Source organism: Chelonia mydas, chromosome 1 (assembly GCF_015237465.2).
Source record: "Chelonia mydas isolate rCheMyd1 chromosome 1, rCheMyd1.pri.v2, whole genome shotgun sequence".
NCBI lineage: Eukaryota > Metazoa > Chordata > Testudines > Cheloniidae > Chelonia > Chelonia mydas.
In genome coordinates this window covers 124,043,744-124,063,079 of record NC_057849.1, presented here as the reverse complement: position 1 = coordinate 124,063,079, position 19,336 = coordinate 124,043,744, and the positions used below count along the sequence as shown (strand labels likewise).

Here is a 19,336-nt window from a genome sequence, read left to right as displayed (position 1 = left end):
TAGGGTATGTCTACACTGGAATTAAAAACCCATGACTGGCCCATGCTGGCTGGCTCAGTTTTGTGGGGCTGGGGCTGTGTAACTGCAGTGTAGACATTTGGGTTTGGGCTGGCGCCCGGGATCTAGGACCCTGCAAGGTGGGAGGATCCCAGAGCTCAGGCTGCAGCCCAAGCCAGAACACCTACACCACAATTAAACAGACCTGCAGCCTGAGCCCCACAAGCCCAAGACAGCTGGCATGGGCCACCCCTGGGTGTCTAGTAGTGCATGGCAGGCTAGATTCACACCCCCGCTTGTAACAAACTACATGTTTATATAGACAAGCCCTGAAAACAGCAACAATATGGAAGCAGCTCAAGTGTTATTTTGCAGTATGGCTGCTTTCACTCAAGCTATGCTAACTCAAGAGAAGTAACGCAAGTGTAGTTAACTCTGCAGTGAAGACAGACCCTTTGTGTGTATTCCTCAGGCCAATACAGAGTCAGAACTGCCTTTAAAAATAACATGATTAAAAAATGTGCCTTTAGATACCCAGTAACCAGAATAAAGAATGGTCAATGTATTATCCCCTCTTTTCTAAAGGCAAAATTGGGACATTATAGAGAAATATTGTAAATTCTCTCTGCTATTAGAAGCTTATTTTCTTTTTAAAATATCTATTGCAATTCCTGCTCATTGTTGCAGTCACTCAAAGCTGTTTAAAAAAGATTAGTTTCCCTCACTTCGTGTAAACTTTACGGAATTGCTGCTTCACTAAAAGTGTAAAAGAAAGTGTTACATCTGTTCTTTTTCCCAGGCCCAAGTTGCAGTGATGAATGATTTAATGGAAATTGTTTGTTAATGGATGATTAGAGTTTCAGTGGAACACTGTTGAGCTTGAAGGGGGACCCCTTAATCTTCTTCTGGAATCCAGTGAACAGCAGAAATCATTTTAGCTAGGTCTCTAATGAAAGGCCTTCTGTTCACTGATCAGGCCCACATGTGTTTATGAATGTTACCACTGTGCAAACATCAGCAGGAGGTACACTTTAGGGAAGTTTAGCATATTGAGCCTTGTTGTCAGCAGCAGAGATACGTAATAAGGTTTTTCTGGCTTGGCTTCTCTGGTGCTGTACTGGTTAGGCTAAGCTTTCCTTCACTGGGGAAGTGCCCTGCCTTCTGTGCTGCAGAGCTGTGCGCATGAGCAGATATGAAGACTGCCCTCCAGGCAACAGCTAAAACTGATGGTAAATGCTGTGCTGTGGCAGAGGTGGTTTCACTGACGAATATGAAATGACTTAAAATCAACTCTGAAACTGAGCTCACAGACAAATGCATCGACTGCCTTCTATTCTAAACTACCGGAGTGCAGCGTGACAGCACCAGGTACTGTATTGGTCACTTTCTACTGTAGCAACATTTGTTTGAAAATGTACAGGAAAATATTAACGGTCATTCCAAAAAGTTTGTTGTTTCCCTCAGTATAAAATAATTTGATTAAAGCTTTTGAAAAACGTTTCTTTTTACAGAGATGACTACCATACACAAATCTGTCTTGCCCATGCTAGTGCTGCATAAAGTGGGAGCAATCCGTTGAATTTTGCATACGGTACATTTTGCACACCAGTTGATCTGGAATTATGAGATGGTTTACTGTGTATGCACTCAGTCTACAGTTAGGAACGTTTTAACCAATTCAGTGGCACAAAATCAAATCAAATAAGAGAATTCCATGAGTAATGTTGAACTGTGTACTACCGACTGGGGTCCTCCTTAAGAAAAGGATTCATGAGTCTAAAAATACCTGTAGGTTTTGCCTAGGGTTGTGCTATTTCACTTGAAGCTAGATGCTTCTGAATATTTTGATAGCAAAATAGGGAGAAGTTTTAGAGGCACTGTCAGTATAAGTCTTGTATAGTTAATAAAATATAAAAGGCCTCTTATGTATAACACCTGAAATTGTTAAAATTGGGGTGAGATCAATGTTCCCTCTAATTCTTGACAGGCCGTGTGAGCAAAAAATTTCTTCTGTGCAAATTGTTGTGCTTCTGTGCAAATTGTTGTGCGCGTGGTGTTTCACCGTATGCACGGGGTTTAGGATCTGTGTGTGCACATGCAGATGCGCACAGCTTAGAGGGAACAGTGGGTGAGATCCAATTTTGTTTTCATCAGCTTTACTATTTTTTTCTATTTGAATTTAATACAATTTGGATAATAAAAAGTGACTAGTCTGTTTAAGAGCAGTTGTGGGATCGTAATATGAGCTCATGGGAGTTAGAGGTTAGAGTAGCCCTGAGGTCTCCATACTTGCAGATGGATGCAACAGCCCCAGAGCAGCTGTTTGGATAGCCAGGAATTGCCAGAGCACAAAGGTACTCTGACCATACTCTATTTCCCCTTAATCTGGGAGGGGGGAAGACTTGGAAAGGGTGAAGATAAATTAATTTAGTTCCCTGTTATCACAATATTGTCTTTTATTTCATAGGCACCTCCACAGAAAAGTCCACCAATTTCTCAGTCCCATATTCTGAGTAAATGTGAGGAGGGTAAATCCAAAGGTCTGACTTTACAGGCCAATCCAGACCTGAATAGCAGCTAAATGCACAATAACTGCACCTAACTTTCAAAGCTGCTGAGTACCTGCAACTTCCTTCTACTTTAGTAGGTATTAAAGATGCTTAGTACAGTGATACTCGGACTAAGGCTCAGGAAGCCACAAGTGGCTCTTTTATGTGTCTCCTGCAGCTCCTTGCAGCACATGATATTAAAACACTGTGTGATGTAATTATTAATCAATCAGGATGCTTTTACTATGTTATTAACCAATTGTACTGAGGTCTGAGTATCATTGACTTAGCACCTCTGCCACTAAGGTCATAAAATTGTGACTAGAGGAGGGATCTGAAGGCAGCAAGAAATTTTCACTCATCTTCATATGGTTCATTATATACTAATGCCCAGACCTAAATCTGGGTCTGCCCCAGACTAACTGCAGGCAGTACATGCAGTTAGGTACTTGTTAACAAAATAATTGTTTTCAGTATTTTTAGTCAACTTTTGGGAAGTTATTGTGAGGTTTGTGTGTGCGTAGGCCATGTATTGGTACCACGTCCATTCTAAACCCTGATTGTAAAAACTGCAATTCTTGTTCTAAGGCAGTGGTGGGCAACCTGCTGCCCGTCAGGGTAATCCACTGGTGGGCCACCTGCAGCTCTCAGTGGCCATGGTTCACCATTCCTGACCAATGGGAGCTGCAGGAAGCAGCGGCGGGACATGCTGGCCACCGCTTCCTGCAGCTCCCATTAGCCGGGAACGGTGAACCGCGGCCACTGGGAGCTGCGGGCAGCCGTGCAAATGTAAACAAACTGTATGGTAGCCCACCAGCGGATTAGCCTGATGGGCCGCAGGTTGCCCACCACTGTTCTAAGGTATGTGGTATTGATGGTTTTAGATGTAATTTGTGATTGCAAGAGTTAGAAACAGGATCTAAGAAATGGAATCAAGTATTATAAGCATTGTATTTGCTTTTCATGTATACATTAACTAAGCTGTTGAATGCTACAATTTATGGAAAAGGTTAAACAAACAAAGTAAACAATACCGGGATGTTTGAGATGCATTTAAGGTTGAATTGGCAATCACTGAGTAAGCTCTAAGAAACCTATTCAGATGCCTGTGAATCAAGATCATTAGACTGCTATTTTAATTCTTTGTAACAATAGTATCTTGTTCTCAATGTGTATAAACCATGCCAACGGTACAGGAGAGCTTAGAGGAAATGTGTGAAAGTAAAATACCCAGATCAGAGCTATGGAGACACAACCTCCAGAGAATGTACCCAGAGGGAAAAGATGTAACCAACTGAAATGATGCAAAAAAAAGTACCAATCAGGAAAATGTACATCTCAAAACTTAAGGTAAAGAGCGGGAGAGAACCAAATTGTCAGCATCATTGTGACGATGATATCAGCTGGTAATCTGTAATAGTGGATGACTAGAAATTCTAACAATTACGCATATCTTTAGGAAGACTAAAAGAAAATATATTGTAAAACGAGCTAGCAGACTATTATTGTGCTTAAGAAGATTTCTTACAGTTCCTTAACTTAGAAAGGGTGGACATTGTTAATATAATCTTGTAGTACAGTGAAAGAGAATTATTACCCAGTCAATGGGGAAACTGTCCTAAACTAAAGAGAATAAATACATCAAGAGAGGGAGGTAATGGGATTCTGTCTGAAAATTGCAGGGGAGGCAGAGAAACCAACTGTCATTTTAATCTCCATCACAAGTTAATATGATGGTGTTGGTGCAATGCTATGGGAGTTAATGATTCCAGTTGCCATTCTTGTGGCATCTGGTTACTTCTGTGGACTTGCATGACTCAGTGAAATGTGTATTGCATCCGATGAAGTGAGCTGTAGCTCACGAAAGCTTATGCTCAAATAAATTGGTTAGTTTCTAAGGTGCCACAAGTCCTCCTTTTCTTTTTGCGAATACAGACTAACACGGCTGTTACTCTGAAACCTGAAATGTGTATGTTACATAAGGCCTGGTTCAAATGGAACTCTTTCCATTGGCTTCAAAAGGCCCTGGATAAGGCCCATATACTAGGATAATATAATTTGTTTCTCCCTTCACTTTCCTCTTGGTCTATTTGTCTTTTCTTAGGGTACCAGCTTCTCAGAGCATGGATCATGCCATCTTCTCTGTTTAGATGGCAACTAGAACACTGTGGGCGTTACTGGAAGTAACTAATTATAATATCAGTGTATCATGACCTGTTCTTAAAGGTCTATTCCTTATTGTTGTCACTGCTTTTTTTCATTTTGGGCCTGATCCAAAGCTTATTGAAGTGAATGAGCACTCCCATTGATTTCAGTGGGGCTTGGATCAGGCTCGTTAATCATTTACATGATTACATTTTTTATTTTAATGTGATGGGGTTTTTGTTTGTTCGTTTGTTTTTTTACAGAATCCTGAAATACCAACCGTTGTGTCATGGTAGAAATCATGTGGCACCTGACAGGCTACTGGTAAGAAAAAAAAATCACTAGAACAAATGACTGTTTTCTTCCTATTTATGAGTAAAAGCTCATTAGAGTCGAATGACATCATAAAGTCTACATCAGCATCATAAATATAACAGTAGTGTGTATATAAAAATAAATAATAAAATATAATAATGTGATTTATTGGTGTGGTGGTATTTTTATCCTGTTTCTTCTTAATCTTTTCAAATTACCAATGGCAGAAGCTGCTATACTGTGAAGGTTGATACTACATTCACATTATAAGCCTGAATTTTAACCCCTTTCCCCAACTTCTCCCCAAAAAGAAACCGATTCCATTTAAATGTACATGTCATGTGTAAATGTCTCAAGTTCAATTTTTCTGGGAAGTTTAGAAAGAATCAGAAAAGCAGTTTAAAATTATGGGACTGGATTTCCCTCTGTTACACCTATTTAAGGTCAATACATTGGTTGCACTTGTTCTCTGGATGATTTTGAGAATTCTAGGAAAAACCATTTGTTTATTGTAAAGACACTCCAGCCCCTCTATGGTGGGTAAAAGGCTAGATTGGCGTAAAGGGGCCCTAAATAATAATACCTAGCTCTAACATAGGGCTTTTCATCAGTGGCTCTCAAAGCACTTTACAAAGGACATAAGTATCATTATTCCCATTTTATAGTTGGGGAAACTGATGCCCGGATACTGCCTGTTGGAGCTTGCTCCCACAGAAGCACTGTGAAGTACAGCTGTGAGTCTGCCCTTTGAGGATCCCAGTGCATAATGGAAGGAGTGGGGCCACAGTGCACAATACTGTGGACATTCTGGACAACGTAGTTGTCCAGTGGGCAGCCCTGTGAGGCTGCTGTAACTTAGAGAAGCCTACAGGGCCCCTACCTCTCCCTGGGCTGTGAGTTTCGTGCTGTGCCTCTAAAGGTATGTCTACACTTTGAGCTGGGGTTGAGATTCCCCACTCGAGGAGACATACCCACGCTAGCTCTGATGTAGCTGGTGCATTAAAATAGAATGTAGCCATGGCAGTGCGAGTAGTGAGAGGGTCCAGGTGCCCCGAGTACCTACCTAGGTCTCTGATGGGCGCAAACTTTGGGCAGCTGGCCACTCTCACCACCGCAGCTACTTTCTAATTTTTAGCGTGCGGTCTCCATCAGAGCTAGCACGGGTTTGTCTCCTTGAGCTGGGAATCTCAACCCCAGCTCGAAGTGTAGACATACCTTTAGAGGCTTAGCACAGAATTTTATCCACTAGATATATTGTTGTCTCACTGACCTTTTCCAGGGTAAAAGTATTACCCTAGCAGAAGCCTCTTCATTGGTACTGTTAAAGAGGATTTGATTGACTGGGATTCATCTGCCAAATTAGATGGGTAAAATGATTTATAGTATAATACTGCACAAAACATTTTGGAGTTATGTGACAAGCAGAGCTATGGGTTTCACTATGCCAAGGTAAAATAGTTTTCCTCTCTTTGTCACTTCTTAACTACCAAGTGGAGGCCTATAATTTATCCATGTGTTAAGCTATGGCCAAGTAGTTGCTGCAGAAAGAAGTAGTAGCTGGCTGATCTTTTAATGTTTCTTCCTTATTTAGATCTTTGTCATTTGGAGAGTTACATGTGTTTCTTGACTTAAAACCCTTTCATATTCTGTGAAATATCTTTCCAAATCTCGGTCATCCAGTACACACAAGTTATTTCCTCATTCCATAAGTATTTTTGACTTTTTGCATAAGCTGTAGGAGGTTTGAACTTCAGTCTGTATGGGTAATGAAGGCAGACAGTCAGACTCCAGCATTGCTTCAGGGATTGATGCAATACTTTTCAGTACATTTCAGATAAACAGAAGATGAGAGTTAAGTATGTAGGAGGAATAGCCTGTTCTTTCATGATAAAGTTAAGGGGCAGTAGACATCCTGATGCTTTCTAACCTATTTAATTGATGTGTGTCTTCAGTGTGTAATATCTGATTGTGTGTAAGACAGACATTGGATTGTAATGAAATGCCATATCCAAATGCTTATTCTGAAATATCTGAATTTTATGCCTTGACTTTTGGGACTCTAATGAAACTCCAAATTCAAACACCCCAAACTAGAAGAATATTCACACTCATATATATATATGGATATAAGCTCTAATGTAGACCTTGTAATTTCTGTGCTAAGGCGGGCTTTCCTGGAGTTTTGAATTGATCTAGCATGGATCCTTACAAGCAGGTAATCTGGAAAATCTATATAATTTAGTCAAGTCATTTATCATGGTATGTACAAGAAGGATACTGTCATCTTGCAATACATTTTTGTTATGTGCATATTGGGGGTGTAGGTATTACTGTCCAGTCATTCTTTTCAATGCAGCATTTATTATCATTCAGTAATATTAGACATATTGTTAACTCTGGAATACAAAGGAGTGAGGCAAAATTTCATGGTTATTGTGCAAAGTAAAATCAGACAAATTATTATAGTAATTTAAATAATCATGAGGAAAAGATGGGTAAACGTTGCAGGAAAAAAATATTAAATAGAAAAATAATCATCATAATTGGCAAAATTTTGATTAGTTAACTCTTGAATTGGCTTGATGATATGAGGGTGATAATTGAAAATTTGTCCCATGTATTTTAGGCTAGTCCATTAAAAATGTATCATCCACAACTTTAATTCTTTGGAGTATGGAATGTTGGATCAACACTTAACAATTCTTTTTCTTGGCCAAATGTTAAGAACTTTAAACTTGTAAACTGTAGCAGGTTCAGGAACCCATAGAAACTCTGTGTTTGAGATGCATAAAGCTGATTGAAATACAAAATGCTTTAATTTGTTCAGTGTAGTGGCACATTATATATTCAAATAGATAATGGAGGGACAAATTTATACTTAATCAGATCTGTATTCTTCCCCTCACTTATTTACTTCTAGCTAAAGATTTATAGACCTGTTTGTATGCCCCAAATGCAAAACTTGCATGATGATGCCATAACACCAATTGGGAAACAAAGGGGCATATTGGTTTTGTTAATATTTGTGCTTATTTCTCTCAGAAATCCCCAACTAATAATAGATATGTGGTTTGCTCACAGACTAGCCCTGTTCAACTTTTATTTCTTCCTATAGTATGATCCTGCTATCTTCTTCCTTGGAGTTCATTACATGGCTATGAAAGAAATGAAGGGATAAAATTATTGCTCTCTTGCTGACACATGGAACCAGATTGGATGTCTTTATCTAGGTGTTGAACACAGTGGAAATCTCTGTTGGTTCTATTCAAGCAGTAAATAGAAAGTGATGGGAATAAGTGAGTTGCTTTGTAGTGGAATAGGTAACGGGGGTCATTTTTTAGTTTGAATTTCACTGAAAGCTCCTGTATAATAATATAAATACAGTAACTCCTCACTTAATGTTGTAGTTATGTTCCTGAAAAATGCGACTTTAAGCAAAATGATGTTAAGCGAATCCAATTTCCCCATAAGAATTCATATAAATAAGGCGGGGGGTTAAATTCCAGGGAAATTTTTTTCACCGGACAAAAAACTATATTTTATATACACACAGTATAAGTTTTAAATAAACAATTTAATACTGTACACAGCAATGATGATTGTGAAGCTTGGGTGAGATGGTGAGGTCAGAGGGTGGAAGAGGGTGGGATATTTCCCAGGGAATGCCTTACTGCTAAAAGATGAACTGGCATTCGGCTGAGCCCCCAAGGGTTAACACGTTGTTAATGTAGCCTCACAGTCTACAAGGCAGCACGAATGGAGGGAGGGGAGATAGCATGGCAAACAGAGACAGAGACACACACTGTGTGTGTGAGAGAGAGATGTGCATTGCCCCTTTAAGTACGCTGACCCCACTCTAAGTACACTGCCTTTTTAAGTGTATCTGCAAGTTGAGACAGCAGCTCTGGCCAGCAAGCTCCCTCCCTCCTGAGCCCTGTTGTGAACCAACCCTGCTCTATATGGAGAAGAGGTAAGTGGGGGGCAAGAGCAAGGGGGATGGAGACACCGTGACATTAGCCCCCCTCTTTTCCTGCCCCCCCAGCAAGCAGGAGGCTCCCGGGAGCAGCTCCAAGGCAGAGGGCAGGAGCAGCACATGGCAGTGGGGGAGGGACAGCTGAACTGCCTGGCAATTGATAGCCTGCTGGGCAGCTGCTGCACAGGGAGCTTAGGGGAGCGGGGAGCTGATGAGTGGCTTCCGGTCCACCCTCGTTCCAAGCCCCCACCAGCTAGCTGCAACGGGCTGCTCTTGCTGCAAGCAGTGGACAAAGCAGGCGGCTGCCAAACGGACGGACGTTATAAAGGAGCATTGCACAACTTTAAACGAGCATGTTCCCTAATTGAATCATAAGAATATCAGGGTTGGAAGGGACCTCATGAGATCATCTTGTCCAACCCCCTGCTCAAAGCAGGACCAATCCTCAATTTTTGCCCAGATCGCTAAATGGTCCCCTCAAGGATTGAACTCACAACCCTGATCAGCAACGTAACAAGTTAACTGGGATGATTTTAAGCGAGGAGTTACTGTAATACAATGTATTTTTTAAAATATTTCTGTTGTCAGTTCTTCATAAAACTTTTCACACTTTGTTCCGTCCGGAGTTAGAATTATCTGATTTCACCTGCCTTCTGGGTGTATTTAAAAAATAAGAATAGCCAGATTATATTGATTTTTTTTTAACCTTTTCAGGATCTCTCTGACCATCCTCCTAGTTTTATGTCTGTTCCTAAGGCCACCTGGGTCACATGCTTCAGTCAGTTACAAGCCCAACATTGTACTGATACTGGCTGATGATCTTGGTATTGGAGATGTAGGCTGCTATGGAAATGATACTATAAGGTAAAGGATTTAAGCATAGTAATCAAAGGTGTTAATTTACTTTTTTATTGTAAGAATGTCATATTCTGTCCAGTTCCTCCTCTGTTGAGCCACTGGCTGGCGGAAGGACAGGGTTCCCTGCCGGTGTCACCAGCAGTAGGTTAAAGGTACTACCTGGACCATCTCTCTCGCAACGCTATAAAAGCTTCACAATGACATACTCTGTTGGCAATGGCTATGTTTATGGTCAGTTATTTATCATTAACAATTATTTTGTGTTATTTTGGGTCTGATTTTTAGAAATGCTAAGCACCTGCACCGCCAGCAGAAGTCACTGCGGGTGGTTGGTGAGCAGCCTCTCTAAAAAAAAAAACTAGTCCTGATTTCATTTGTATAAGTTCAGGCGATTTTTTTTTTCTGACTCTCAGATAAAAAAATAGTTAAACATGAAAATGAAATAAAGAAAAGGAGAAATAAATGTTCCTTATGCTCCTAAGGGCAGCCTACTTCATCAGCTGAGAATATTTAAGGAGTTAATTAATGTTAACAAAATGGAAGGTAATTCTGATATACAGTGATATGCTGATTTTTTTCCATCCCATTTCTATAGACTTTATATGTGGTTGTTTAAGTAGAGAACCAATCCTGAAGTCCTCGCTTGGGCAAAACTCGCATTGACTTCAAAGAGAATTTTGCACGAGTGAGGACAATCTGCCTTTTGTGATGAGTTCTGCATAAAGAGTGATGGTGTGATAGTGTCAGGTGTCTTTCTACCATAATAGTGGGACAACATAATTATTTTCTGAAAAAGATCCACATAACCTTCAGCCTCCCACCAAGTCCCAGGTAACATCTCATTGTCACCTGCTATTTCCATTAACCAGCAGGTTTCTGTCAATTCCTCAGTAAGGCAGTGTTCCTGCGAGCAGCCACACGGGGATGGGCCTCTGCAGCCACAAAGCCCCGGTGGCCTCCATATGGCTGTGCACCAGCGGTAGGATACACCTGCGTGGAGGTGCTTGTAGGGATGGGGTCTAAGCTTAGGAATTATTCACTTTAAAAATGTCCAAACAATTGTAATGACCAGACTAAGAAAGAGAAAAATAAAAAAATCCATTATCCTAATTATGGCAGAGGAAACAGCCAATGGCTAACTTTATTAGAGAGCTCAGGAAATGTTTATTAGGTCTATTTAAAAAAAAAAAAAAGAAAGAAAAAATACAGTACACAACATTGCTAATCACTATTAGCTGACAGACCACTGTAATGAAATTTGGTTGTGTTGATTTTATTTTTAGGACCCCTAACATTGACCAGCTGGCAAAGGAAGGAGTGAAACTTACTCAGCACATTGCTGCGGCCCCGCTTTGCACGCCAAGCAGAGCAGCTTTCCTGACTGGCAGATACCCCATCAGATCAGGTGTGGACCTGTTTCATGGTACAGTGCTGTCTTAGCAAGAGATCTTAGCTTTTAAACATTTAGAGTCATTGACTTTACGGCCAAAGGGATCATCAGGGTCATCTAGTCTGACCTGCGCATTGCAGGCCACAGAACCTTGCCTGTCCACTCCTGTAATAGACCCATAACCTCTGGCTGAGTTACTGAAGTCCTCAAAACATGATTTAAAGACTTCAAGTTACGAGAATCCACCATTTACTCCAGTTTAAACCTGCAAGTGACCCATGCCCCCATGCTGCAGAGGAAGGCAAAAAAACTCCAGGGTTTTTCTCTGCCAATCTGACCCAAGGGAAAATTCCTTCCCAACCCCAAATATCAGTTGGACCCTGAGCATTTTGGCAAGACCCAGCAGCCAGACACCTGAGAGATAATTTTCTATAGTAACTCAGAGCCCTCCCCATCTAGTGTCCCATCACCAGCTGCTGGGGATATTTGCTTATTTTATGTTATAATTATTGCAACATGGATCCATTCATCCCTGCCTCTGCACAGGACAGAAAGGAGCACTCATGTAGCTATCATGAAAGGAGGCTAGGAGGTGCAAACAGATGGGAGCAGTAGCCATGATGTCTCCCACTGAATTGCCACCAGAAGCCTCTCCACATGGGTAATTCAATTTTGAAGGTCCATAGATATTTAGCAGATGTGGCTGGCCCATATTAAATGCAGTGGGGTAGAAAATAAACAGCCATTCCTGGGAGCAGCTTCTGCTGAAACTAGTATATTTTGTGGCACGAAAGATAATGGAATAATGCTGCTCTGTAATAGTGATGCCAATAGTAATGTTTTGGTATAAAGTTGCTAAATCTCAACAATTTATAGCACAGTGCTCAAATGGCAAAATGTTTCGTAAACACAGTTTACTTTAGCCTTAAATCCTAAACAAAAATACCTGCAATAGTAATGTAATAGCAAGTGCATGTAGGCAATATACTCAGACTAGTTTCATTCCCTCTGGTCAACAAGCAGGAATGACAGACGTGCAAGACAAATATCAATAACTTATAATTCTGTAACTGTGTTATAATTCACCCAAACACAATAATAATCAGGTTGACAGAAGCATTCTTTTCTCTCCTGATGATACAAGTTCCAGGGATGAAAAAAAAAATAGTTATGCAAGCTTCTAGACTGCAATTCCCTAGTCATTGCATTATAGCAAATTATTTCAGTGTGTATCCCAGGAAGTTTGAAGTTAATATGCTGCCCCACATCCACCCTTAACCTCCCATTGAGCTCAGTGGGAATTGTGCACAGATATCTACAGTCTAGTCTGTGTTCCTATATCTCAGTGCAGAACCCGTAAAGTCTGGATGATACTGTAATATATAATAGCCCTTAGTGTCCCACTTCAGTCTTCCAGAAAACTTGACATTTGACTTATGTTTGACCGTCTCCATGCCCTGTTGTGTTTACAGCTTTCCTCTTTTTCCCACCATCAAACAGATCCACATCATCACTCAGCTCCACAACTTTGGTTTCTAAAAATCTGTAAAAAGATTTTTTTCTATGTTTTCCAAGTCCTGCTGCAAATAATGATTAAAAGATAGAAGGAAAACGTCACACACATCTGTGTGAGGTGCAAATGAGAAATTGGTAATATAAAGCAAGAGGTTTACATCTCCCCATTCTCACCCAGATTCTAATGCAAGAGATTTACATCTCCCCATTCTCACCCAGATTCTAATTTATTTTCACCAGGGCTTAATTAGACAACATAGGGTAGATTCTTAGCTGGTGTAAATCAGTACCAGACTATTAAAGTCAGTGAAGCTATGCTGATTTAGATGAGCTGAGTATCTGGCCCCAAGAATGTAAGACTGTTTTCTAGTGGCCTGCTAATTATTCAGTTATTGGCGGCAGGGGGGAGAGAGACAATGGAAAGATACAAAAGGTTGATTTTTAAGTCTAGCAAGTTTTGACTGTGCAGACAAGAGAGCTCTAGTGAGCTGCTATAAAAACAAAATTTGCTTTTGACTAAAGCACTCACATTGCTGTGTTTAGTACTTTTAAAAATTGTGTATTATAGGTATGGATGCCACTAATGACTATCGTGTTATTCAGTGGGCTGGGGCCTCAGGAGGGCTCCCTCCAAATGAAACCACTTTTGCCAAGATACTACAGCAGCAAGGCTACATCACAGGACTAGTAGGTATGTAGACTCAATATCGTTTGGGTAAAAGGTGTTACCTAAACATTTAGCACTGAAATATGTCATTGTGAGGGGATTGATCAATTCTCAGTTTTAATGTTTATGACATCATATCATATAACATGTCTTTGTTCCCTTGTGTCAGTGTCAAACTGTCTGGAGTGGCTCACAAACATGAGTGCCAACCTCAGGGCAGACTGATCGGGAACAGGGCACAAAACCCAAACTGACTGTATGTTCTATAATTAGATTTCACCAACCAAGTATCAAATGTGACCTCCTAAAGCCTTATAACAGCCTTAACACGGAGTCACAGACAGTCCCCCTTTGGGCACTCCAATCTATCTTGCCACCCAAGCAAGCCTGCCTTTGTAATAGATGTTCCTTTACACCAAAAACCACATCAGTATTCAGGTTATTCCCAGTCCCAAAGAACCAGTCACTTACCCCAGGTCAGCTGTACCTCCGATATCAAATCAAAGATAACATGTGTAGCCAATCCTGTAATAAACTAACTAAAGGTTTATTAACTAAGAAAAAGAAATATGAGAGTTATTTATGCGGTTAAAGCAGGTAAACATACACCCACAAGTGAGTTAGTCAAGTTTCAAAAGATAATAGAAGCTTCTATAATAAGCGAGGTTTTATGTCCTTTAGGGTGAACCGAAGCCAAGCAGCTTGGGGATCTCTTGCTTATGTTTAGGAATCTTTGCCCCTCAGAGTCCAGGCAGCATAAAGATAACAGTTTCTCCTTAACAGGCATTTTTATTCCCTTCCCCCAGGGTTCAAGCTGTGATGGGAGGAGGGCTTGTGCACATACCCTCTTCAGGGGTGGCAGGAAAGCAATCAACAAAGTCTGTTGTCCACAGTGGCATGTCTGATGACAGTAGACCACCTTTTGCTGGGGAGGAGATAACACCTTTTGTGGTAAACTGACATTTCACACTTGGTAATGCTTCTTTGCTGACTGCGGAGGGATTTACAGTCTAAGCAAACATTTAAACATTACCTTAGAACATGGGATACAGATACTATAGGTAGAATTAATGCATGCAGCATCCTACAAGCATTCCATAAAGTCTAAACACATTCTTGTAACTCTAGTATCTATTTAACAACACTAACACACAGGTGAGTGAGACTGGTTTCCAGCTGTGCATTTGTCAGTGTTCAGTGAGGCCTGGGTCCGTGGTGTGATCTGGTACCAGGACTGTTATACACAGTCAGTATATCCTGTAGGCACTAATTCTGCACCAGAGAAACTATTCCACTCAGAAAGACATTCAGCTGGAAAGAATAAATTATACTGATGATACACTCACCTTTAAAATAAAACCGTATCACACCCAATCACAACCACTTGTCCAAGATCTAACTGCTTATGCATTCAGTTAAATAGACCTTGCAAGATTACCATACCAGTAATAGTGCTATCTAGTGATTGTCAATAATATTACATTAACATGTACAAATGAGTTACATTTTGAGCCTGTACCTTTAGGTTTTAGTAGGGTGACCAGATGTCCCAATTTTATACGGACAGTCCTGATATTTGGGACTTTTTCTTATATAGGCACCTATTACCCCCACCCCCGTCCCGATTTTTCACATTTGCTATCTGGTCACCCTAGGTTTTAGACACTTTGGGCCAGAAGCACATAAATTGATATAAATTGACACAGCTCCAATTGAAATCAATGAAACGAAGCTAATTTACACCGTCTGAGGATTTGGCCCTTCACGTATAGCGGTACCGTCAGTTAAGGTTATTCAAAAGTTACAGTATACTACATTGTACTTGAACAAGATTTCAATACAGCCCAGATAAAACATCCTTTTACAAAATGAATAAAGATGTCAGTTTCATTTGTACATGTCTAATTGTGCCACTCAGTTTTCATAAGGCCACTTGCTAAAACAACTATTCACTTTTTAGTCATGACCTGAAATGGAATTCCCTCAAATGATTCATCTAACCCAGGGGCGGGCAAACTTTTTTTGGCCTGAGGGCCGCATTGAGTTTCTGAAATTGTATGGAGGGCCGGTTAGGGGTGGCTGTGCCTCCACACACAGCCAGGCATGGCCCAGTCCCCACCCCCATCCAACCCCCCCCACCCCGCTTCTTGCCCCCTGACGACCCCCCGGGACTCCTGCCACATCCACCACCACCCGCTGCTCTTGGTCCCCTGACCGCCCCTGGACCTCCTGCCCCTAACTGCCCCCCACCACCCTATTCAACCCCCCCTTCCTGACTGCCTCCCCAGGACCCCTGCCCCATCCACCCACCCTGTCCCCTGACCACCCCCCGCCACCCCATCCAACCCCTCCTCGTCTTCTTGACTGCCTCCCCGGGACCCCTGCCCCCATTCAACCCCCAGTCCCCACCCTCTGACCGCCCCGCCCCGTATCCACACCCTTGACCACCCCCTGAACTCCTCTGCCCTCTATCCAAACCCCCCCCCCCGCTCCCTGCCCCCTTACCACGCTGCCTGGAGCACCGGTGGCTGGCGGCGCAGCTGCACCAGGACAGGCAGCCGCGCCGCACAGCACAGAGCACCAGGTCAGGCCAGGCTCTGCAGCCCCGCCGCCCAGAGCATTGCTCCCTGTGGCTGTGGGGGAGAGGGGACAGCCTCCCGGGCCAGGAGCTCAGGGGCCGGGCAGGACGGTCCCGCGGGCCGGATGTGGTCTGTGGGCCGTAGTTTGCCCACCTCTGATCTAACCTCCCCCACCATAAGGGTATGCTGAAAAAGCATAAACAGAGAATTTTCAAGACTGAATTTCCAGAGGACCCAACCTAATATGGATGCCTAAATCTGGGCAGCCAAAAACTCTGGCCTACATGTACAAAACAGCATTTACACACATAAATTACACATCTGCTATCTAATGTGCATGCACACGTTGATTTGTGTACATTCAAAATCAGACACCAAAATTAGCAGAAGATATTGAAAATGTAGCCCTTAAGGCATTAGAAAACAGGAAAACATTATTTTTATTATTTTTATTTAAGTTGTGCTGTGTTCAATCTTCATTTTCCTTGTGATATGAGAGGAATAATGCTGTAGTTGTTTCAGAATTTTCATAAACATCATATTCGATACTGCCAAGTGCTTCCGCATGGCTTCAGTACTGAATCACTGACATAAACCATGTTCAGTTTCCTGTACTTCACCATAGACATTATCCCTTAGGAAGCCCATGGCATTTCATTCTGAGGATTTAGATGGCAGAGTACATTCACTTTTTGCCCATGGGTGCCTAAGTTTGAGTCCCAACATAGGCATCAAAAGCATCACATAATTGAGCGAGACTGCTAGTCTTTGTTGAACAGAGTCTGGTGATCATAAGCAGCATTGGCAATAAACAGCAGGATTGAAGTGCACAACCATTAAGTAAGGCATCTTGCACAGTTCCTGCCCACATTGCATTTAGCTGGGCACTAAATTAACTTACAATTTCTTTTAAGATGTGTATCACAACTTTGGATTTTCTAATTGTCTAAGGGCTGCACTTTTTGTGTCTCTTTAAAATTGAAATGGGTTTAACTGCAGAACAAGAGCACCCATTAAACGATCAGCAATGTGATTTGAGAAAAATATTTTTGTTAAAAACTTTTGATGAGTTGTCTTTCACAATGTGGCTTACTGCATGTCTGCCAAAAACTTATTTCTCTTATTTATATGTTTATTCTCTGTGGACCTGGTTTTTTTTAAAGAGAATCTGTGAATCCACAGCTACCATTACCTTCAGCTAAAGATTTGAGCATTCAACACTTCTGAAATTCAGTCTCATTATATCTGTGTCTGTATTTACAAACAGTATGCCTATATTTTCATCACAAAGTGGAATTGATCACGGTGGATTGGGAAATACCTTGAGTATTTAGCTGAGGGCAATCCAGACTTCCTGATTAGAATGTTCAGCCACCTATTGATCATTTCATATCTGCATCTGGCAAGGAGGTTGCATCCTTTTTTCTCAGATATAGACCTTTTGGTTGTGATCCATGCTCGTGTCAGCTCAGGATTAGAATACTACAGTGCTCTCTGCATGCGGCTAAACTTTTAAATCCAATTGCAGTCTGAAGTTAGTATGACGCTAGTAATACAGTGGGCCACTTGTTTAGCAAAATTCTTGCTCTAAGCGCATGACCCTTCTGCTCCATAGCTGGGGCTGGTTGTGCGTTGATTCCAAAGCAGAATTCAAGGTATTATTTTTGATCCATGACATTGAAATGGCCTATCTGATGGATTAGAACTTCCCCCGTATCACACTGGCAATCAGCAGTGGCACTTGAGGAGCTCCCTTACTATAGATGAAAGGGAGCAGCTGGCCCCTTGGTTTTCGGAATTCACAGCCCCCATACTTTGGTTCAAACCATCTTGAATTTAGAGATCTTCTGAGTATGCTTCAAAGCCCATCTGTCTGAGTGGGCCCTTGCAGGAGGTCTAAGCTGGATTTTGATGTGGTCTTTTTCTCTGAGTAATGAGTATATATTACGGGGGAGGAGTGGCTGTTCTTTTGTTTCATGATGACTTTATTATTTGAGTTGGAAAGGGTATCTAGAGCTTGGATAGGTACGTTTTTTTTTTTTAACTTTGTTAAGTCAAAATAACTAAAAATAATGCCTGTAATTTATCATAAGCTAGTATTTCTTTATGCCCATTCACTGTATCTATTCTCATCACTAAAGCTATTTACCTCCAATATAGGGTTTGCACTGACATCTCCCAGCATCTCATGGCTTGTTTGGCAGATAGCCAGAAAAGATGTCACTTTCACTGGTATAAGGGGTCTTGAGCCTATTTCACTTTATAATTAGCTCCATCTTTATATCCAAATCACACCTTATCACTTTGTAACCCACACATCATCTGACTTTCTACATAGATCTACTGCTACACTATTCTAAGCTTTCCAGAGCAATATCCTACTTACTTCCCTCATTCATTATGTTGGCTTTCCGGAGGGTACAGAGGCAAGAGAACAATGTTGTTTCAGCCTGTGTTACAAAAGGATTTCTTTCCCCTTTTTCATAGCTGGCAGAAGTCCAAGAATGCCAGATATTTTCTGCCTTGCCCTTTAAATCCTGACTGTTCTCAATTACTGGCTCCTATTTTAGGGCCTATGATTAGGGCCTAAACTGACCCAGTCAAGAGAGACTGTGTACCCAAGCAGAGCCCCAATGGTTTTAGAGGGACTTGTGAGGATGTAAAAACTTAGCCTCTTGGAACAGATTACATAATTAGGGTCTTATTATAAGAGGAAAAAGTAATTTTATTAGCGAGGTGGTTTTTGCTTTTTGTCCTCACAAGACCAGAATATTTTAAATGATTGTATTGTATTGTAACTTTACATTTAAAATATATATATATTTTCAGGGAAGTGGCATCAAGGTGTGAACTGTGAATCCCGCAACGACTACTGTCATCACCCTTCAAACCATGGGTTTGATTATTTTTATGGCATGCCATTTAGTCTAATGAATGACTGTCAAATAACAAAACTTCCAGAGAAGGACAGAGTCTTGAGAACCAAATTCTGGCTTTACACTCAGACAATTGTCCTTGCTGTACTCACCCTTTCAATAGCAAGACTTATTGGCTTGGTCTCAGTCACCTGGAAAATAATCACCTGTTTTGCTTGGTTTGGTTTTTTGTTCTTTGCATCCTGGTTCTCGAGTTATGGATTCATAAGATATTGGGACTGCATTATGATGAGAAACCATGAAATTACTGAGCAGCCAATGGTGGTAGAAAGAACTACATCCCTTATACTGAGGGAGGCCATTTCTTTTATTGAAAGGTAAAATACATTTCATTTTAAACATATTTGTTTTAGTTCTTGAATATCTCACTACATTGTTTACTTATCTAATTGATTGATCGATTAGTTAATTT

At 41.2% G+C, this 19,336-nt stretch overlaps 1 protein-coding gene across 2 annotated transcripts in view; it reads left to right on the top strand.

Annotated features, from left to right (window-relative positions):
* Positions 1–1,207: 1,207 nt before the first annotated feature.
* The window catches only part of LOC102942756 (arylsulfatase D), a 36,666-nt gene continuing 18,537 nt past the window's right edge, over positions 1,208–19,336 (top strand). Inside the window, exons 1-6 of one of the 2 annotated variants that reach the window (XM_007063237.4) lie at positions 1,208–1,365; positions 4,955–5,015; positions 9,694–9,843; positions 11,121–11,242; positions 13,311–13,433; positions 18,818–19,241. In XM_007063237.4, coding sequence (XP_007063299.3) covers positions 4,981–5,015; positions 9,694–9,843; positions 11,121–11,242; positions 13,311–13,433; positions 18,818–19,241 — 854 coding nt within the window. In that variant the 5' untranslated portion in view covers positions 1,208–1,365; positions 4,955–4,980. Of the gene's footprint in view, positions 1,366–4,954; positions 5,016–8,912; positions 8,977–9,693; positions 9,844–11,120; positions 11,243–13,310; positions 13,434–18,817; positions 19,242–19,336 lie in introns of those variants that run through there. The other variant, XM_043537764.1, reaches the window with a different exon arrangement.